A 13,267-nucleotide genomic window follows, 5' to 3' on the forward strand; every position below is an offset into this window, starting at 1 on the left:
GGCGGATGTTGGGTGAGAGGAATGGTGCAGGTATGAGAGAGAAAGACAAATGAGAAAAACAGTATTTCAGGCAGCATATCATGGAATAAAGGTGGAAACGCTCAGGGTTTCAAACCTCAGTCCTTAGGAGAGTGGGGACACTGGGCCAGAAACAGAGTCATCAATGTGGAGTTTGTTTGGGATGAAGACAGAAGTGATGATGAGGTTAGTTTCAGCCCGTCGGAGTACGAGTGGCAGATAGGGCATCTGGAGCGGATGTCAGGCAGACAGCTAAAATTTAGGGGAGCTTTGTAGCTCAGGAGAGAGGCTGGACCAAGAGCTAGAGATTTAGGGGGCCCTTCATGGCGATGATTGAAACCTTGAGAATGATGAGGTCATTGACAAAATCTATGGCGACAGCCTTCTCCGAACAGCACTTTTATTGCTGTTTAATATTTCATGTAGTTGTTTGGCTCCCCCGTTTGATTGTAAACTGCTTAATTGCTTTTCCACTTTCTCGGAGGTGACTTGGTAAATTGCCTTTCTTAGCTTCAGTTGCCTCAATTCTAAAATGGGACTAATAATACCTACCATATAGGTTGTTCTGAGGACTACACGAGATCATTGCTAGAGTGATTAGCATAGTGCCTGAGACACAGCAGGTACTCAGTGAATACTGAATATTCCCGTGATGTGATTTATTTGATTCAAAACCAAGAAGTGTTGCATACCTGACGGGTGTATAAGTACCTCCTCCTATTCAAGGTATGTGACAGTGGGAAGCGAGGGCTGAAGGGTTCAAGTTGGGAGTGGGGGACGGGTTCTTGTCATATTCCTTCTTCCTGTCTAACCCTGAGGTCTCTTCCTGACTAATCTTGGGAGAACCCTCTTCCCTAGTTTATATCTGTCACTCCTACGTAGGAGGGGAAAGGTAGATTGTTGCAGATTCAACCGAAAGCAGTATTTTCTGATTGTCGCAACCCACATACTGCTCTAAAGCCCCTCTCTGGCACAAATACCCGGCACTTTGCCCCAGAAGGACTCCCCCAGCTGCCCACCTGGGCAGGTGCCAGAGGACTGGGGGCTCCCGAACAGAAGGCAGAAGCAGCAGGGACTCATCTTTCCTGGGAACCAGCGTTGGGCAGCCCAGAATGCCATAACTTCCCGTCTTCCTTGCTCCTTTGCTGGGGCTTAAAGCCACCCCGCCCCTCAGGAGACACCCAAGTTGACATAACTATTGTTGCTTGTCTGTGCTCCCAGAGAAGCAAGATGAAGAAGAGTTTAATTGGGTTTCTCTGAGTTTCCTGATGCCAACAAGAGTGCCCTCAGGGTGTCTGTGTGTGCGTAGCGTGGAGCTAGCCCTGAGTTATTTTTAGTACCAAAAGAAATCAGCTCCTGAGACCTGGGTCACTGAGCAGGCTCACAGGATTCCAGGGACGTGGAACTCTTGGTCCCTGGCTTGAAGGGGAAGCAGAGGCTTTCCTAGATCTTCCAGCTTTCCCTCTCAGAAACCATGTTGAAGACCCCGTAGGGGGTCTAAGCAGGGCTGTGGAGGCATGTGTTCTATTAGGAACTGCCACATCCATCCCATCTTCCCCACCCGCCCATTTTTCCTAAGCTATTTTGAAACAGCCATGAAAAGGGTTAGAACTAGCTCAAGTTCAGGTAACAGTGATGACCGAGTCTCTGCTCACAAAGGTCTGGGAAGCCAGCTGTGCCCTATGTATCCATCGAGATGACTGGACTGAACCATTGCTTGGAAAACAGTAACCATTTCCCAGTTTGGCAACATATAGACACGTCTTCAGACACCTCAAAGAATAGCTCAGATTTTAAATAATTAATTTTGACATACTTTCCAGTTTCCAGAGTAGTTTACAAGATTAGTACTAAGAGTTTCACTCGAATACAAGTAAATGTTAGCATCTTAATACATTTATTGTACCCATTTCTCTCTCACCAGCTATGTTGATATATGGTAGATGGATGTAATACTATTACCTAATCTATAGACCTTATTCAGATTTCACCAGTTTTCCCGTCATCATGTGTCTTTAGTCTCCTTTAATTTTAAACAGTTATTAAGTATCTTTTTGTTTACCCGATAGTGATACTTTTTCATGGCATGGGCCAGTTATTTTGTAGAATATCCCTTCATTTGTGTCTGTCTGATGTTTCCTCGTGAAAGCATTCAGGCTGTGCGCTTTTGGCAGTAATATCAGAGAAGCCATGTTCTGCTCTCAGTGCCCCGTAGCAGGAGGCACGTGCTGTCACTTTGTCTCATTACGAGTGATGTTAGCTTTGATCATTTGGTTAAAGCGGAATGGGCCAGGTTTCTCCACTGTAACATAGCTTCTTTCTGCCTTTTGTAAAGTTACTTTGTAATTATCTTGCGGGATAATACTTTGAGATTATAAATATACTCCAAGTTTCCCACTAGTTTGAGCATCCATTGATGATTCTGGCCTGAATCTATCATTGTGATGATGGGTGCCAAATGCTCGTGTTCTAAATCTATCGTGTTCATTTTATCTATCTATCGTGTTCTATTGTTCATTTTACAAGTATCTGCTGACTTTCCCCTGGACGGAAGTACTTTCTCGGGCCCCGCCCCCAAATATGTATGTATGCATGCATGTATGTCTATCTGCATCTATTTTCCCAGTTTTTTCAAGCAACACCGTCAGCATAATATTAGTCATGTTAGCTAATAACACATACATATTCCTACAGTGGGTGTCCCTCCTTGAATTCTCACAGAGTAAACGTGTCCAGGCCTATTGGGTGAGCTGGTGGCCGCAGGACTCAGTTTGCAAGAACTGAATTGCACAGGGATTCTGAGAGCGGTGGTGGATTTGTGCTGGGCTCCTGCCCATGGCAGGGTGTAGAGGGCAGCAGGCAGGGCTGAAGGAACTGTCTTGGATGAGATACTACGCATCTAAGAATATGAGTAGCAGGCATGTGTATCCCTATGACAAAAGGACTCACGGTGGGGGACAGGGACGTTTATCCACATATTCTGGGCACGAGGCACCCTGTGCTGCAGAATCTCAGAACTTGGCAGCAGTGACAGTGCAGGGGACAGAGACACTGCCAGCCACTCTCACGTGGGCTCTCAGGAAGACGGGAGCCAGACAGAGGCAGAACGTGCTCATAAACATGGTGGGAAGGGAGCTCCCCTGGGTCTCCCAGGGGCAACTTTGCAGGAATCCAAGATTTTATGTGAGCAAGTCAAGATAAAATCCAATGAAAATGAAGGGGTATCTCGCTACAGCCTGGAGAGGCCACAGACCGCTGGAGTTCCAATCCATATAGTACTTTCGGCCTGGCAAACAGTCCCTGGAAAATTACACTAATTGAGGTAGAGGTAGGGCTGCTTTGATTCAGACGACGGTGCCAAATTGGTGAGCTGCTCCATCTGCCAGCCTCCCATGCTTGTCGACACAATGTGGCTGTCTCCTGCCCACTCATCGGTGCTTTCTTGGGTAGCAATCGTTCTCCTCCAGCGTTCTGTAGCCCCCGAAGGAACTAACTCTACATGCAAAGAGCGACGAATGCACGAGAAGGTTTGCTTAAAGGAGAATACCCAGGGAAGAGAGAAAAGGAGGAAATATGGTTACCCAAGAGAAGCATCTTTACCAAACCTACCAATTAGCTTCCCAGGAAATATTCTATCCCATCTTTCATGTAATTGAAGACCAGAACATTACTTTCTCCGGCAGGCGAAGAAGTTATCCTAGAGAAAATTTACAATGGCATTAATTTGGCATTGACTCAAAGATAACTTGAGCTCCCTAAATTACACCTCAGTTGTATTTAAGTATCACAGCCAATCAAGCCCCGTGCATCTGTCCTTAAGAATGAGGGAATCTGTATTATGTTAGGAAGCCTTAACTTGGAATGCTGGGTGCATTTCCCACTGCGTATGCTTTAGTAGTTGTCATTTTGGAAGTTGCTGGTGGTGCAGGGTTTTCTACAATACAGTCTTCATGTCAAGCTTTTGCAAACATGCCAAGATTTACAATGCAGGACAGCCAGGCTCTCTCAAAGTTTACTTCTTAAGTGATTTTTTTGGGGAAGCTTTGAGACAAGCCAAACTACACCCCTGAAGCAGGACTCCAGGGCCTCAGATGCCTACCCTGCCACCCAGAGGGAAGCTGATTTGGGTCCCTCTTTACAGGGTGGGGACAGACCCAGTTGGCTGATCTGCTGCCCTTGGGAGCTACAGAAGTGATGGCCTCCGAGCCGCCTGTGCAGAGGTCATCCCACCTGGGTGGGGGACTCAGGTGGAGCTCACGGAACAGCTGTCAGAGCCCTGACCTGGCCAGCACGGACCTTCCCACAGGGCTGTTACAATTCAATTTCAGTAAATATTTATTGGCAGCCAATACGAGAACAGATGCTCTGGCATGAGAGTTCAGGAAATACAAAACAGTACCTGCCTTCCAAAGATGGACAGCCTCGTTGGGATCCAACCAACATTTATTGAAGAAAATGGTCAAGAGTGAACAGAGCCTGGGGCTGGGAACAGATTCATGTTTGAGCCCTGATCCGGTCACTTCCTGGTTTCAGGGCTTCGGGCACACTTGCTTGACCTCTCAGAGCCTCTAGTAGTTTCCGCGTCTTCATCATACCATGGGGCATAGCGGTTCTTACCACATAGTTGTCTTGTGCAGACTGACAGGAGACTGGGCACAAAGCACTCAGCGTGGCATCTGGCCCATAATAAGAGCTCCGTGAACAATAGCTGTGTTTGAAGCCTCCGGTACACTGGACATTTTCACCTATATGGCCTCACACCAACCTTGTGAGCAGGATGGTATTACGCCCCATTCACGGATATGGAAATTCAAGGCCAAAGAGGTGAGGGGTTTGCTGGTTGGTAGTTAGTGGTACTGCACTTGACCACTGGCCTTGTGACGCTGTCTCTGACGCTATCCTCACCCACACACGGCAGGCCCTTGGGGTGTCATGACCACTGATGGAGAAGAAATACTCTGGCATCTCCTTAGCAAATACACTGATGACAATGATTCTTCGCCTTCGTATAATCCCTTTAACTTTCCAAAGTGCTTTCACATCTATTATCATCGATCCCCTATGCTCCGAAGAGGATTCTTTTTTGTTCAGCTTGCAAAATTCACTTCTGCCAGGACATTTTCTGCCTGAAAGACTAAAGCATGGCAGAATTAATGTTCTGGACAGTGTCATCTTCAGCCTGGGCAGAGGGGTGAATAGCTTTTCTGCTGGTTTTATTTTGGGCCTTCGTGTAGCACCCCTAACCCAGCCCACCTCTCTTCAAGCTCCTTGCCGCTTTATGTCATGAACCAGGGGAGCACTTCTTATTTTCCTCACTACTTTAAATGCCTCAGACTCATCTTGGGGTGCCACAAAAGTCACATTGGTAGGATGCTTGGACCAATTGCTCACCATGATATCCCTTGGAGTGTGTGTGTGTGTGTGTGTGTGTGTGTGTGTGTGTGTGTACTTGCTGCTTCCTCAATTCCCCTGTCTAATGAATGAAGCTGAGTGAACACTAATGGGTAAAGCTCTACTGATGTCTGGCTTTTCATGTTCACAGCTCTCTTCCAGAAGCCCAAATGTTGACCCTCCCCATATATCTTTCCATCTCCTTCCATTTGGCTCGGAGATGCTCCCATTAATGTAGGTTGTATTAAATGGGCACATTATGTTCCGACTTTTTGAGCGAGGTTATTTTTCAAACACTAAAGCACAACTAATTATTCAAGAAATGTTTTGCAAAAACAGCATTGTATGAAAACTGTACAATTCAAAATCTATTTTAGGTCCTTTTATGAAAAGCAGGAAATTTAAGGCTGGGAAAGCAAGTGCTGCATTCTTTTCATGATAAATGCCTGTGAACCCACAGGGTGGGCATGTGGCAGGAGGCTGCCTGGCTAGTTCCTAATAGAGTGGTTTGGGAAGGCTTTACAAACACTGCCAAACCAGAATGCACCTCTAAACCAAAATGCACTCAGACTCAAGCAGCTTTGACCATAAAGGCAAGAATGAAAGGTCTGTTTCGCTGGTTCTGAGATTTGTAGGAATCACAGTAAAGTAAGCAGTTGATTTAGTATGTCAGCCCCTCCCCTTGCAGAGTTTATCATGTGACAATTGGTGCATCTGACCTTGGCAGGAGTTTCAATGACAAAACAACGCCTGCATAGGCTGAACAGTACCTGTCTGGGGTGTGGAAGATCCCCAAAGCAGCTTTGGAGGAAATATCTTGAAATCGAAAGCCATCTGCTGAGTGAAAACTATTTGTTTCTTGTGTGTTTTGCCTCCCAGGAATCCCTAGGCTCTTAGTAAAAGGGCCAGGAAGAAAAGTAACCCTCATAACAACCATAGCTCCTGTTCTCCACAACTTCCTGACCACAGACTTCACCTACGTTGTCTAGTTCACCTCACAGCAATCCAGTAAGACAAGGAACCATTATTATGTCCATTTTCTGGTGGAGGAAACTGAGTCGTACAGCTGTGATAGTCAGCTGGTGGGTGCAGAGCCAGAGTTTAGATGCAACAGTGACCGACTCTATCTACATCCCAGGTTTTACTCCAAGGCTGCACGCTGCATTCTTGTACCCCTTCCTTCCATGGGCCCCCCACCAAGGGAAACCACTGTCCTGGTTTCCCACAGCAGAGATGAGTTGTGTCTGTATTTGTACTTTATGTACATGGAATCCTGCGGGGTGTGCTTTTGGTGTTTGGCTTCTTTCCCTCGACACTAAGTTTGTGAGATGCACCCATTGTTCTTATTATGGCTGTTGATCATTTGTATGCTTCTCACTGTACAGAATTCCATGCGTTGACTGACTGTGCCTGGATTTATTTATCCATTCTACCACTGATAGATGTTGAGTTGTTTCTGGTTCATGACTATTGAAAAAAAAAAAAGTGCTATTATGAATATATAAACTTCTAAGTTTGTAGATAAAATAATTAATGGGAACAATCATATCATCTGTTAATAATGAGAGTTCTGAGGGTTTTTTGTTTTCCCTTTCCAAACCTTATACCGTTTCTTTCTTTTTTTTTCTTCCTGATTTTAAAAACCTTCCCTGTTTCACCATTAAAAATAACGTTTGCTGTAGGTTTTGGGTAGAGTCCCCTTACCAGATTAAGGAAATCCTCTTCTACTTTGAGCTAGTTAAAATTTTTTTTTATCATAAATAGGTATTTTGAATTTCATCAAATGTGTTTTCTCCAATCTATTGAAATAACCATATTGTTTTCTTCTTTTAATATGCTAATGTAGTGACTGATAATTACAGATTTTCTGAGGTGAACTTTTATATTCCTGGAATAAATCCAGTTTAGGCGTGATGTGTTATCTCTTTCCATAAAGTGCAGGATTAATTTTGCTAATATTTGTGTAGGATTATTGCCTTTATGTTCATGAATGAGGCTTTCCTATCATTTTTCTTTATTACATTTTTTGAGTTTTAGTATCAAAGGTATGGTAGACACAGAATAAGTTGGGGAGTATTCTTTTTCTTTTTTTCTCTCAAATGATTTGCATAAGGTTAGGTTATTTTCCATAAATGTTTGGTAGAATTTACCTGTAAAATCATCTGGCCTGGTGATTCTTTGTAGGAAAATTAAACAATTGATTCGGTTGTTTTAATGGTGATGAGCTATTTGGACTTTTTATTTCTTTTCGAGTTGGTTATTTTTAAAGGAATGTGTTCATTTCTTCTAAGTTAATACATCTTTATGCATTCTTTGGCATATAGTTTTTTATAGTATATTCTTCTTAGTCTCTGTTGGATCTCTCATTATACCCCTTTTTATTTTTAATATTATTTTATGTCTCTCTTTCTTGAACTTTTAGAAGCTTGCCTATTTTATTCGTGTTTTCAAAGAACCAACTTTTAGTTTTGTTAATCACAGTCATGTCATCTTTGTTCTCTATTTCATTAATTTCTGCACTTAAAATTATCTTTCTTTACATTTATTCTGCTGTTTATTTTGTAATTTCTTAAGTTGGGTGATTAGCTCATTAATTTTCAGCTTTTCTTATATTAATAAGCATTTAAACCTCTACATTTCTCTCATATTATCTTCTTCACTATGTGCCATAAGTCTTTGTATATTATTTATTTTCATTATTGTCTAGCTCAGAATATATTTAATTTTTCTTCTATTATTATCCACAAAGTATTTAAAAATGAAGTTTTAAAGGTCTAAGCATATATTTTTGAGTTCTAATTTAATTGCATTGACGTTAGAAAACTTGGTCCGTATGATAAAGGATATTTGAAAAATTTGACTATTTTTTATGGCTGATGGTCAATTTTTGGAAACATCCCATTGTTATATGGAATCTATACCTGCCCGATAAACCAAACTTGCTAATTGAATTTTTATATTTTTACAATTTTTTTGTCCTAGCAATAAATAAGAGATAGTTCTAACATCTGCTGCTCTCATGTTGAGTGTAATTTCTCTATGTATTCTATTAGTTTGGCTTTACATATATGTATGACTAAGAATTGTTTTATCTCCCAGATGAATCAAATATTTTATTATATAGAGACTCTAGCTATATAATGCTTTTAGGTAGTGAAGTCTCCATTTTCTGAAAGCAGAAAGTTTATTTCTTGGCGCAAAGAGCAAAGAACATTAGTAGGGTGAAGACAAAGGATATGGATGAGGGGTCAAAGCATCCCGCTTAATGGCCTTCACTCTGACTGTATATTGACCACCATGTTAAGCATGGGTATAAGACAATGACCTTGGCCTCAGGTAGCACACAGCGCAGCTTAGAAGCCACGATATGGATTGCAAAGTGGATATGGCACACAAAACAGTAAACTACTAAGTGCTCAATGAGCCATGCGCTTTGTCAGAGAAGGGTGATATCAAGATGGGGCAGCCCGGGAGGCCCCACCTTTCACAGAAAAGACAGACTGTGAACTAACCTCAGACAGATCAGACTTAGATATGATGGGGGGAGCCAGCTGGTGAGAAGTCATCGAGATAGGGAGAATGGAATTGACAAACAATGGAAGGTCTGTATTAGTGTATAATAAAAACCCCAATATTGAATGATAGTGTATTAGATTCTGGGCACCATGCCAAACACCTGATTTTATTGAATCACCCCTTCACAGCATCCCTGTGAAGCATGAATTATAATTCTATTTTACAGATGAGGAAACGGAGGCTCAGGATGGTAACTTCCCCCAAATCACAAAACGATATCAAGAGGAAGCGTTAGATTCATGCGAGGTCTGCCTGAAATACCCTAAGCTCTGTCCCAGAATGCTGGGAACACCCATGGCATTTGTCTACATCAGAGGATTAGCTTGGGCGAGGAGAAGAGGATAAGATTGGAAACTGAGGCAACACGTATAAGCCCTTCCATTTTTGAGCAAAACAATGAGGGCCTGAGTAGGCCTCTTCGGTAGACCCGAGCAGGTAGAGGGGACCTAGGGCAGAGGAAGAAAACAAAATAGGGGAGAGGGCCCATTATATGCGATGAGACTGTGACTCTCACACTCACCTCTGAACAAAACCCCTTGCCAGGGTACCTTTCACGTCATTTAAAAAATACTACTACAACAAAAGTCATGCAGTGGGGCTTATTCTGTCTAGTTCTCTCTCTTTCAAGGATAAATGTTACATGAGGGGCTTTTAAAGAAATCCTTTAGAATTTTTTGACAGAGACTTTGAGATGTGACGGGTTAAATTCTACTTGGCTTCTGGCTCCGTGTTTTAAAAATGTCATGTTCCTGAATCAGGCACACTTATGCATTCAGAGCCTGGTTAGGTTAATTAGACATAATGTGGGCAGACAGAATGACATCATATACCTCCTGCAAAAGAGACAGAGGAGAAATACAGGGGAAGAGAAGGATTCCAATGGGTTTTTGTTTCAAAAGACTTGATAGGCCTGAACAAAAGGGGGAAAAAAAAGAGACTCAGACCAAAATGTTCCAGTGAGCTCTTGACTAGCATGGCTGTGCTGGAGTCTTCAAGCACTATTGTCAACATTTTCTGTCAGCGCTGGGAGGGTAGGCCAAAGAAGTATACAATCTGGGAGGAACTATAGAGAGCCATTTCCAAAAACATTTCATGGAATGATCTGAAAAATTCCATGGAATGATCTGAAAAATAAAAAGCGTTCTATGGTTTGTGCAAAACCCTAAGTTAAACAAATACGTTTCTTTACTGCAGGCCTTTTCATAGCCTTTAAATTTTTCATGTATTATAAACTCTCAAGGGGGGATGCAGTATGCAGGGTTCCCAAATCTACTTGTTTACAGAAACCCCCCACACACATGCTTTTTTTTTTTTTTCTTGGAGATTTCTTCTGACTCGTACTTCACACTTCACCCTTTCGTAAATTCTGGGAGAGGAAAAAACCATGACATAGAACAATCTCTCCTACTGTAGATTTTTCTCTGGTTCCTCCAAGATGTGCCCGATATGGGCTTCTAAGATTACTTGAGAGCTAAATGCATATTTTCTATTTAAGGCAAAATTTACAAAGGCAAGCAATTTTCCTAAAATTCCCAAACCTCTATCCCTCACCCTCTCAACTACCCAAGTGAATGGACAAACTAGTTCACGAGAGGAAACTGTAGCTATTTTATAATGTTTTTAATATCAATGCTCCCTTATAATCAGATTATAAACTGAATCACATCACCAGATGTCTTTCTAGCCACCTGGGCGGTGAGCTCTCCCTCTCTCTGTGTCAGGTTCTCAGTAGCCCCCTCTCTGCTGACCCGCATGGAGCTGGGCCTCCCGCTCCAGCTGAGCAAAGAGGCTGTTGGCTCTCACGTTGTCCCTCCTGGAGGCCCTGAAGGTCTTCTGGAATTCCTCGAAGGTGGCATCTTTCTCTCGGGAGAGCTCTTCCATCTGCTCCTTTTTCCTAATGGCTTCTTTGATGCCCTCCACGTGGCACTTTTCCTCCTTCTCGGCTTTCAGCTTCAGGATGTGCTGGTTCTTCTCCCGCAGGATGTTGAGCTCTCGCAGGTGCCGTTCCTGGTCCCTGAGGTTCTTGTGGACGTTGCTCCTGTCCTGCTGGAACTGCTGGTCCGCCAGCTCCACCAACAGCTGCTTGTGCACCTTCCTCTGCTCTGCCAACTGCTCGGCACACCACTTGACGTGCTGGAACTGCTCCTCCTCCTTCCGAGCCTTCTCCCTCAGCTCTCGGTGACGCTCCCGAACCAGGCCCTGGTGGATCTCCTGGGACCGCTGGGAACTCTGTTCCAGGGACAGCTTCCTGAGGAGCTCCTCAGCCTTGGCCTGGCAGTCCATGAGGACCTTCCGGGCCTGGTAATTGACTAGGGAGCTGAGATTGGCGTCCTGGACCTTTTTCTGGCCCCCGCTGGTGTGCAGCTGCTTCTTGAGACAGGCCTGCTCCTCTGGCCTCTTCTGCAGCTCCAGGCTGCTCTGCTCCTGCTGGGGCTGCCCCACCTTCTCTTCCTGCTCTTGCTGGCGATGGACCTGGCACGGCTTCCTGTGATCAGCCTCGGGGCGGGCCCTTTCCAGCTTCTCCTGGCGCTGGGCCTCCTGCTCCTCTGATTGCGCCTTCCACTGGTCCTCTTGCTGGACCGTGTTCTTGGCTTGGCGGTCCTGTTTCCGTCCAACATGCGGCTCCCCGCTCAGGCGAGTCTTGCGCTGCTCCTTCTGCAGCCACTGCTCCCGGCTCTGCTGCAGTAGCAGCTTGCGCTCCCTCTCCAGTGTCATCTGGACCTTGTGGTCCGAGCGCTTCAGTTCCTCCCAGGCTATGGCCGCCTGCTGCTGCAGCTCCCGCATCCTCTGGGCCTTCTTGAGCCGGGTGAGCACCAGGGCCACAATCTTCTGGTCCCTGGAAGACGTTACCGCCTCTTCCAGCTTGTTCTTGAGGATCTGGGTGCGCTGGCTCTGCATCTCCTTGCTGCAGACTGAGGGCTGGGAGTACTGGCTGGCTAATAACTCCACGCCATCACTGCTGTCCCTCCTCTGGGGGGACACGCAAGCGGACAGCGTCCTGCACGCTTGAGAGGGCGCAGACGACTTCTCTGTGGGAACTGAGGAAAGGGAACAGCAATCTTGACCTCTGCAGACCGGCACTGCCCACCGGTCTCCACTCTGTCCCTTTTCTGCCCTGAAAGTTCCATTCGGGGGCGTGTAAGCACCCGTGGAGTACGGTGGGGGGGAATCTCCCTGGGCTGGGGGGTAGTGTTGGCAGGACTGGGGCTGCTGGGGTGATAGCTGGGGCTGCTGCGGCCAGGCTGGCCTGCGCCTGCTTCTCCCCAGAGGGTGGGGCTGGGTCCTTGGCTCCCCCCAGGCATCTTCCAGGCGCCGGCTGCGGGTCCCGCGCTTCCTGGGGCGGTCTGGGGGCTTCCGGGCTATATCTCTCAGGCAGTGGCTTTCCCGCAGTGAGTTGTGGGGGGACTGGCGCCGGCGAGGCCGCAGGGTGGGCGAGCAGTGCGGGGGTGACGAGGCCGCGGCAGCCTCACTCCCCTCGCCCGGAGTCCCAGCCCAGGAACCCTGCACCGGCTGGGTCTGGGGTCTGGGTCCACGCAGCCGCGAGGAGGATGCGCGCTCTCCGCCGAGCAGCGGAGGCTCCCAGAGGTCCGGGTAGGGCGGTGAGCAGAAGTTGCCGAAGCCCTTCATGTTCGCTCCCCGCGTGCGCAGCGTATGAGCCAGGGTCCTGCGGCCTCCAGGGGGTGCTGCTGAGACCCGCCCCCTGCCCTCTGGGGCAGGGATCCCTGGCGCCTGTGACGCTAGGGCCACTTCACAATGCCCCAGTCGCCAGGGTCCTGCAGCCCTCGGCCCTCTCCCACCCCTGCCTCCCTAGCATTCGGTTCTGCGAAAGGGGGCAGTGGGAGGGGCAGGAGGCCGGGGGAAGGTGCAGGGTGGAGGGGAGCTGTAGGAAGTCAGGGGTGACCCTTAGAGCTGAGGGTGTGTAGTGAACCCCCACTAGCATTTCAGGCAGGAATTTGATCTCGCATCTATACACTTTAAAGCAGCAGACTTTTAAAAGAACCTGAGTGAAGGTGTCACCCCAGAATGTAATGTGGAGGGAAGGATCGAGGGGGTGGGGGCAGGGGGTGGAATCCCCTGAGCCAGCCTTAGCCTCAGTCACCACCCCTACTTCTGTGTACCTCTAAGGCGTCTGCAAAGTACGCGGCTGTGGAAGCACATTAATATGTACAACCCTTTCGCCTGTTTAAGTTAGCAAGTCCAAAGTCTGTTTTGGTTACTTTTTAAACTTTAGAACAGGAAAAAGACTAGTCCATTTCCCCCTCATGTGACAATTCCTGCTTTT

The 13,267-nt window shown here is 46.3% G+C and overlaps 1 protein-coding gene across 1 annotated transcript; it reads right to left on the bottom strand.

Annotated features, from left to right (window-relative positions):
• Positions 1-10,623: 10,623 nt before the first annotated feature.
• CCDC185 (coiled-coil domain containing 185) lies at positions 10,624-13,016 on the bottom strand. The gene has a single exon (XM_019756354.3). It carries the CDS (start codon positions 12,610-12,612, stop codon positions 10,711-10,713), a length of 1,902 nt encoding a protein of 633 aa, XP_019611913.3. The 5' UTR covers positions 12,613-13,016; the 3' UTR covers positions 10,624-10,710.
• Between the last annotated feature and the right edge of the window lie 251 nt (positions 13,017-13,267).

Source organism: Rhinolophus sinicus, chromosome 6, assembly GCF_057876585.1.
Source record: "Rhinolophus sinicus isolate RSI-liver-muscle chromosome 6, RSI-T2T, whole genome shotgun sequence".
Taxonomy (NCBI): domain Eukaryota; kingdom Metazoa; phylum Chordata; class Mammalia; order Chiroptera; family Rhinolophidae; genus Rhinolophus; species Rhinolophus sinicus.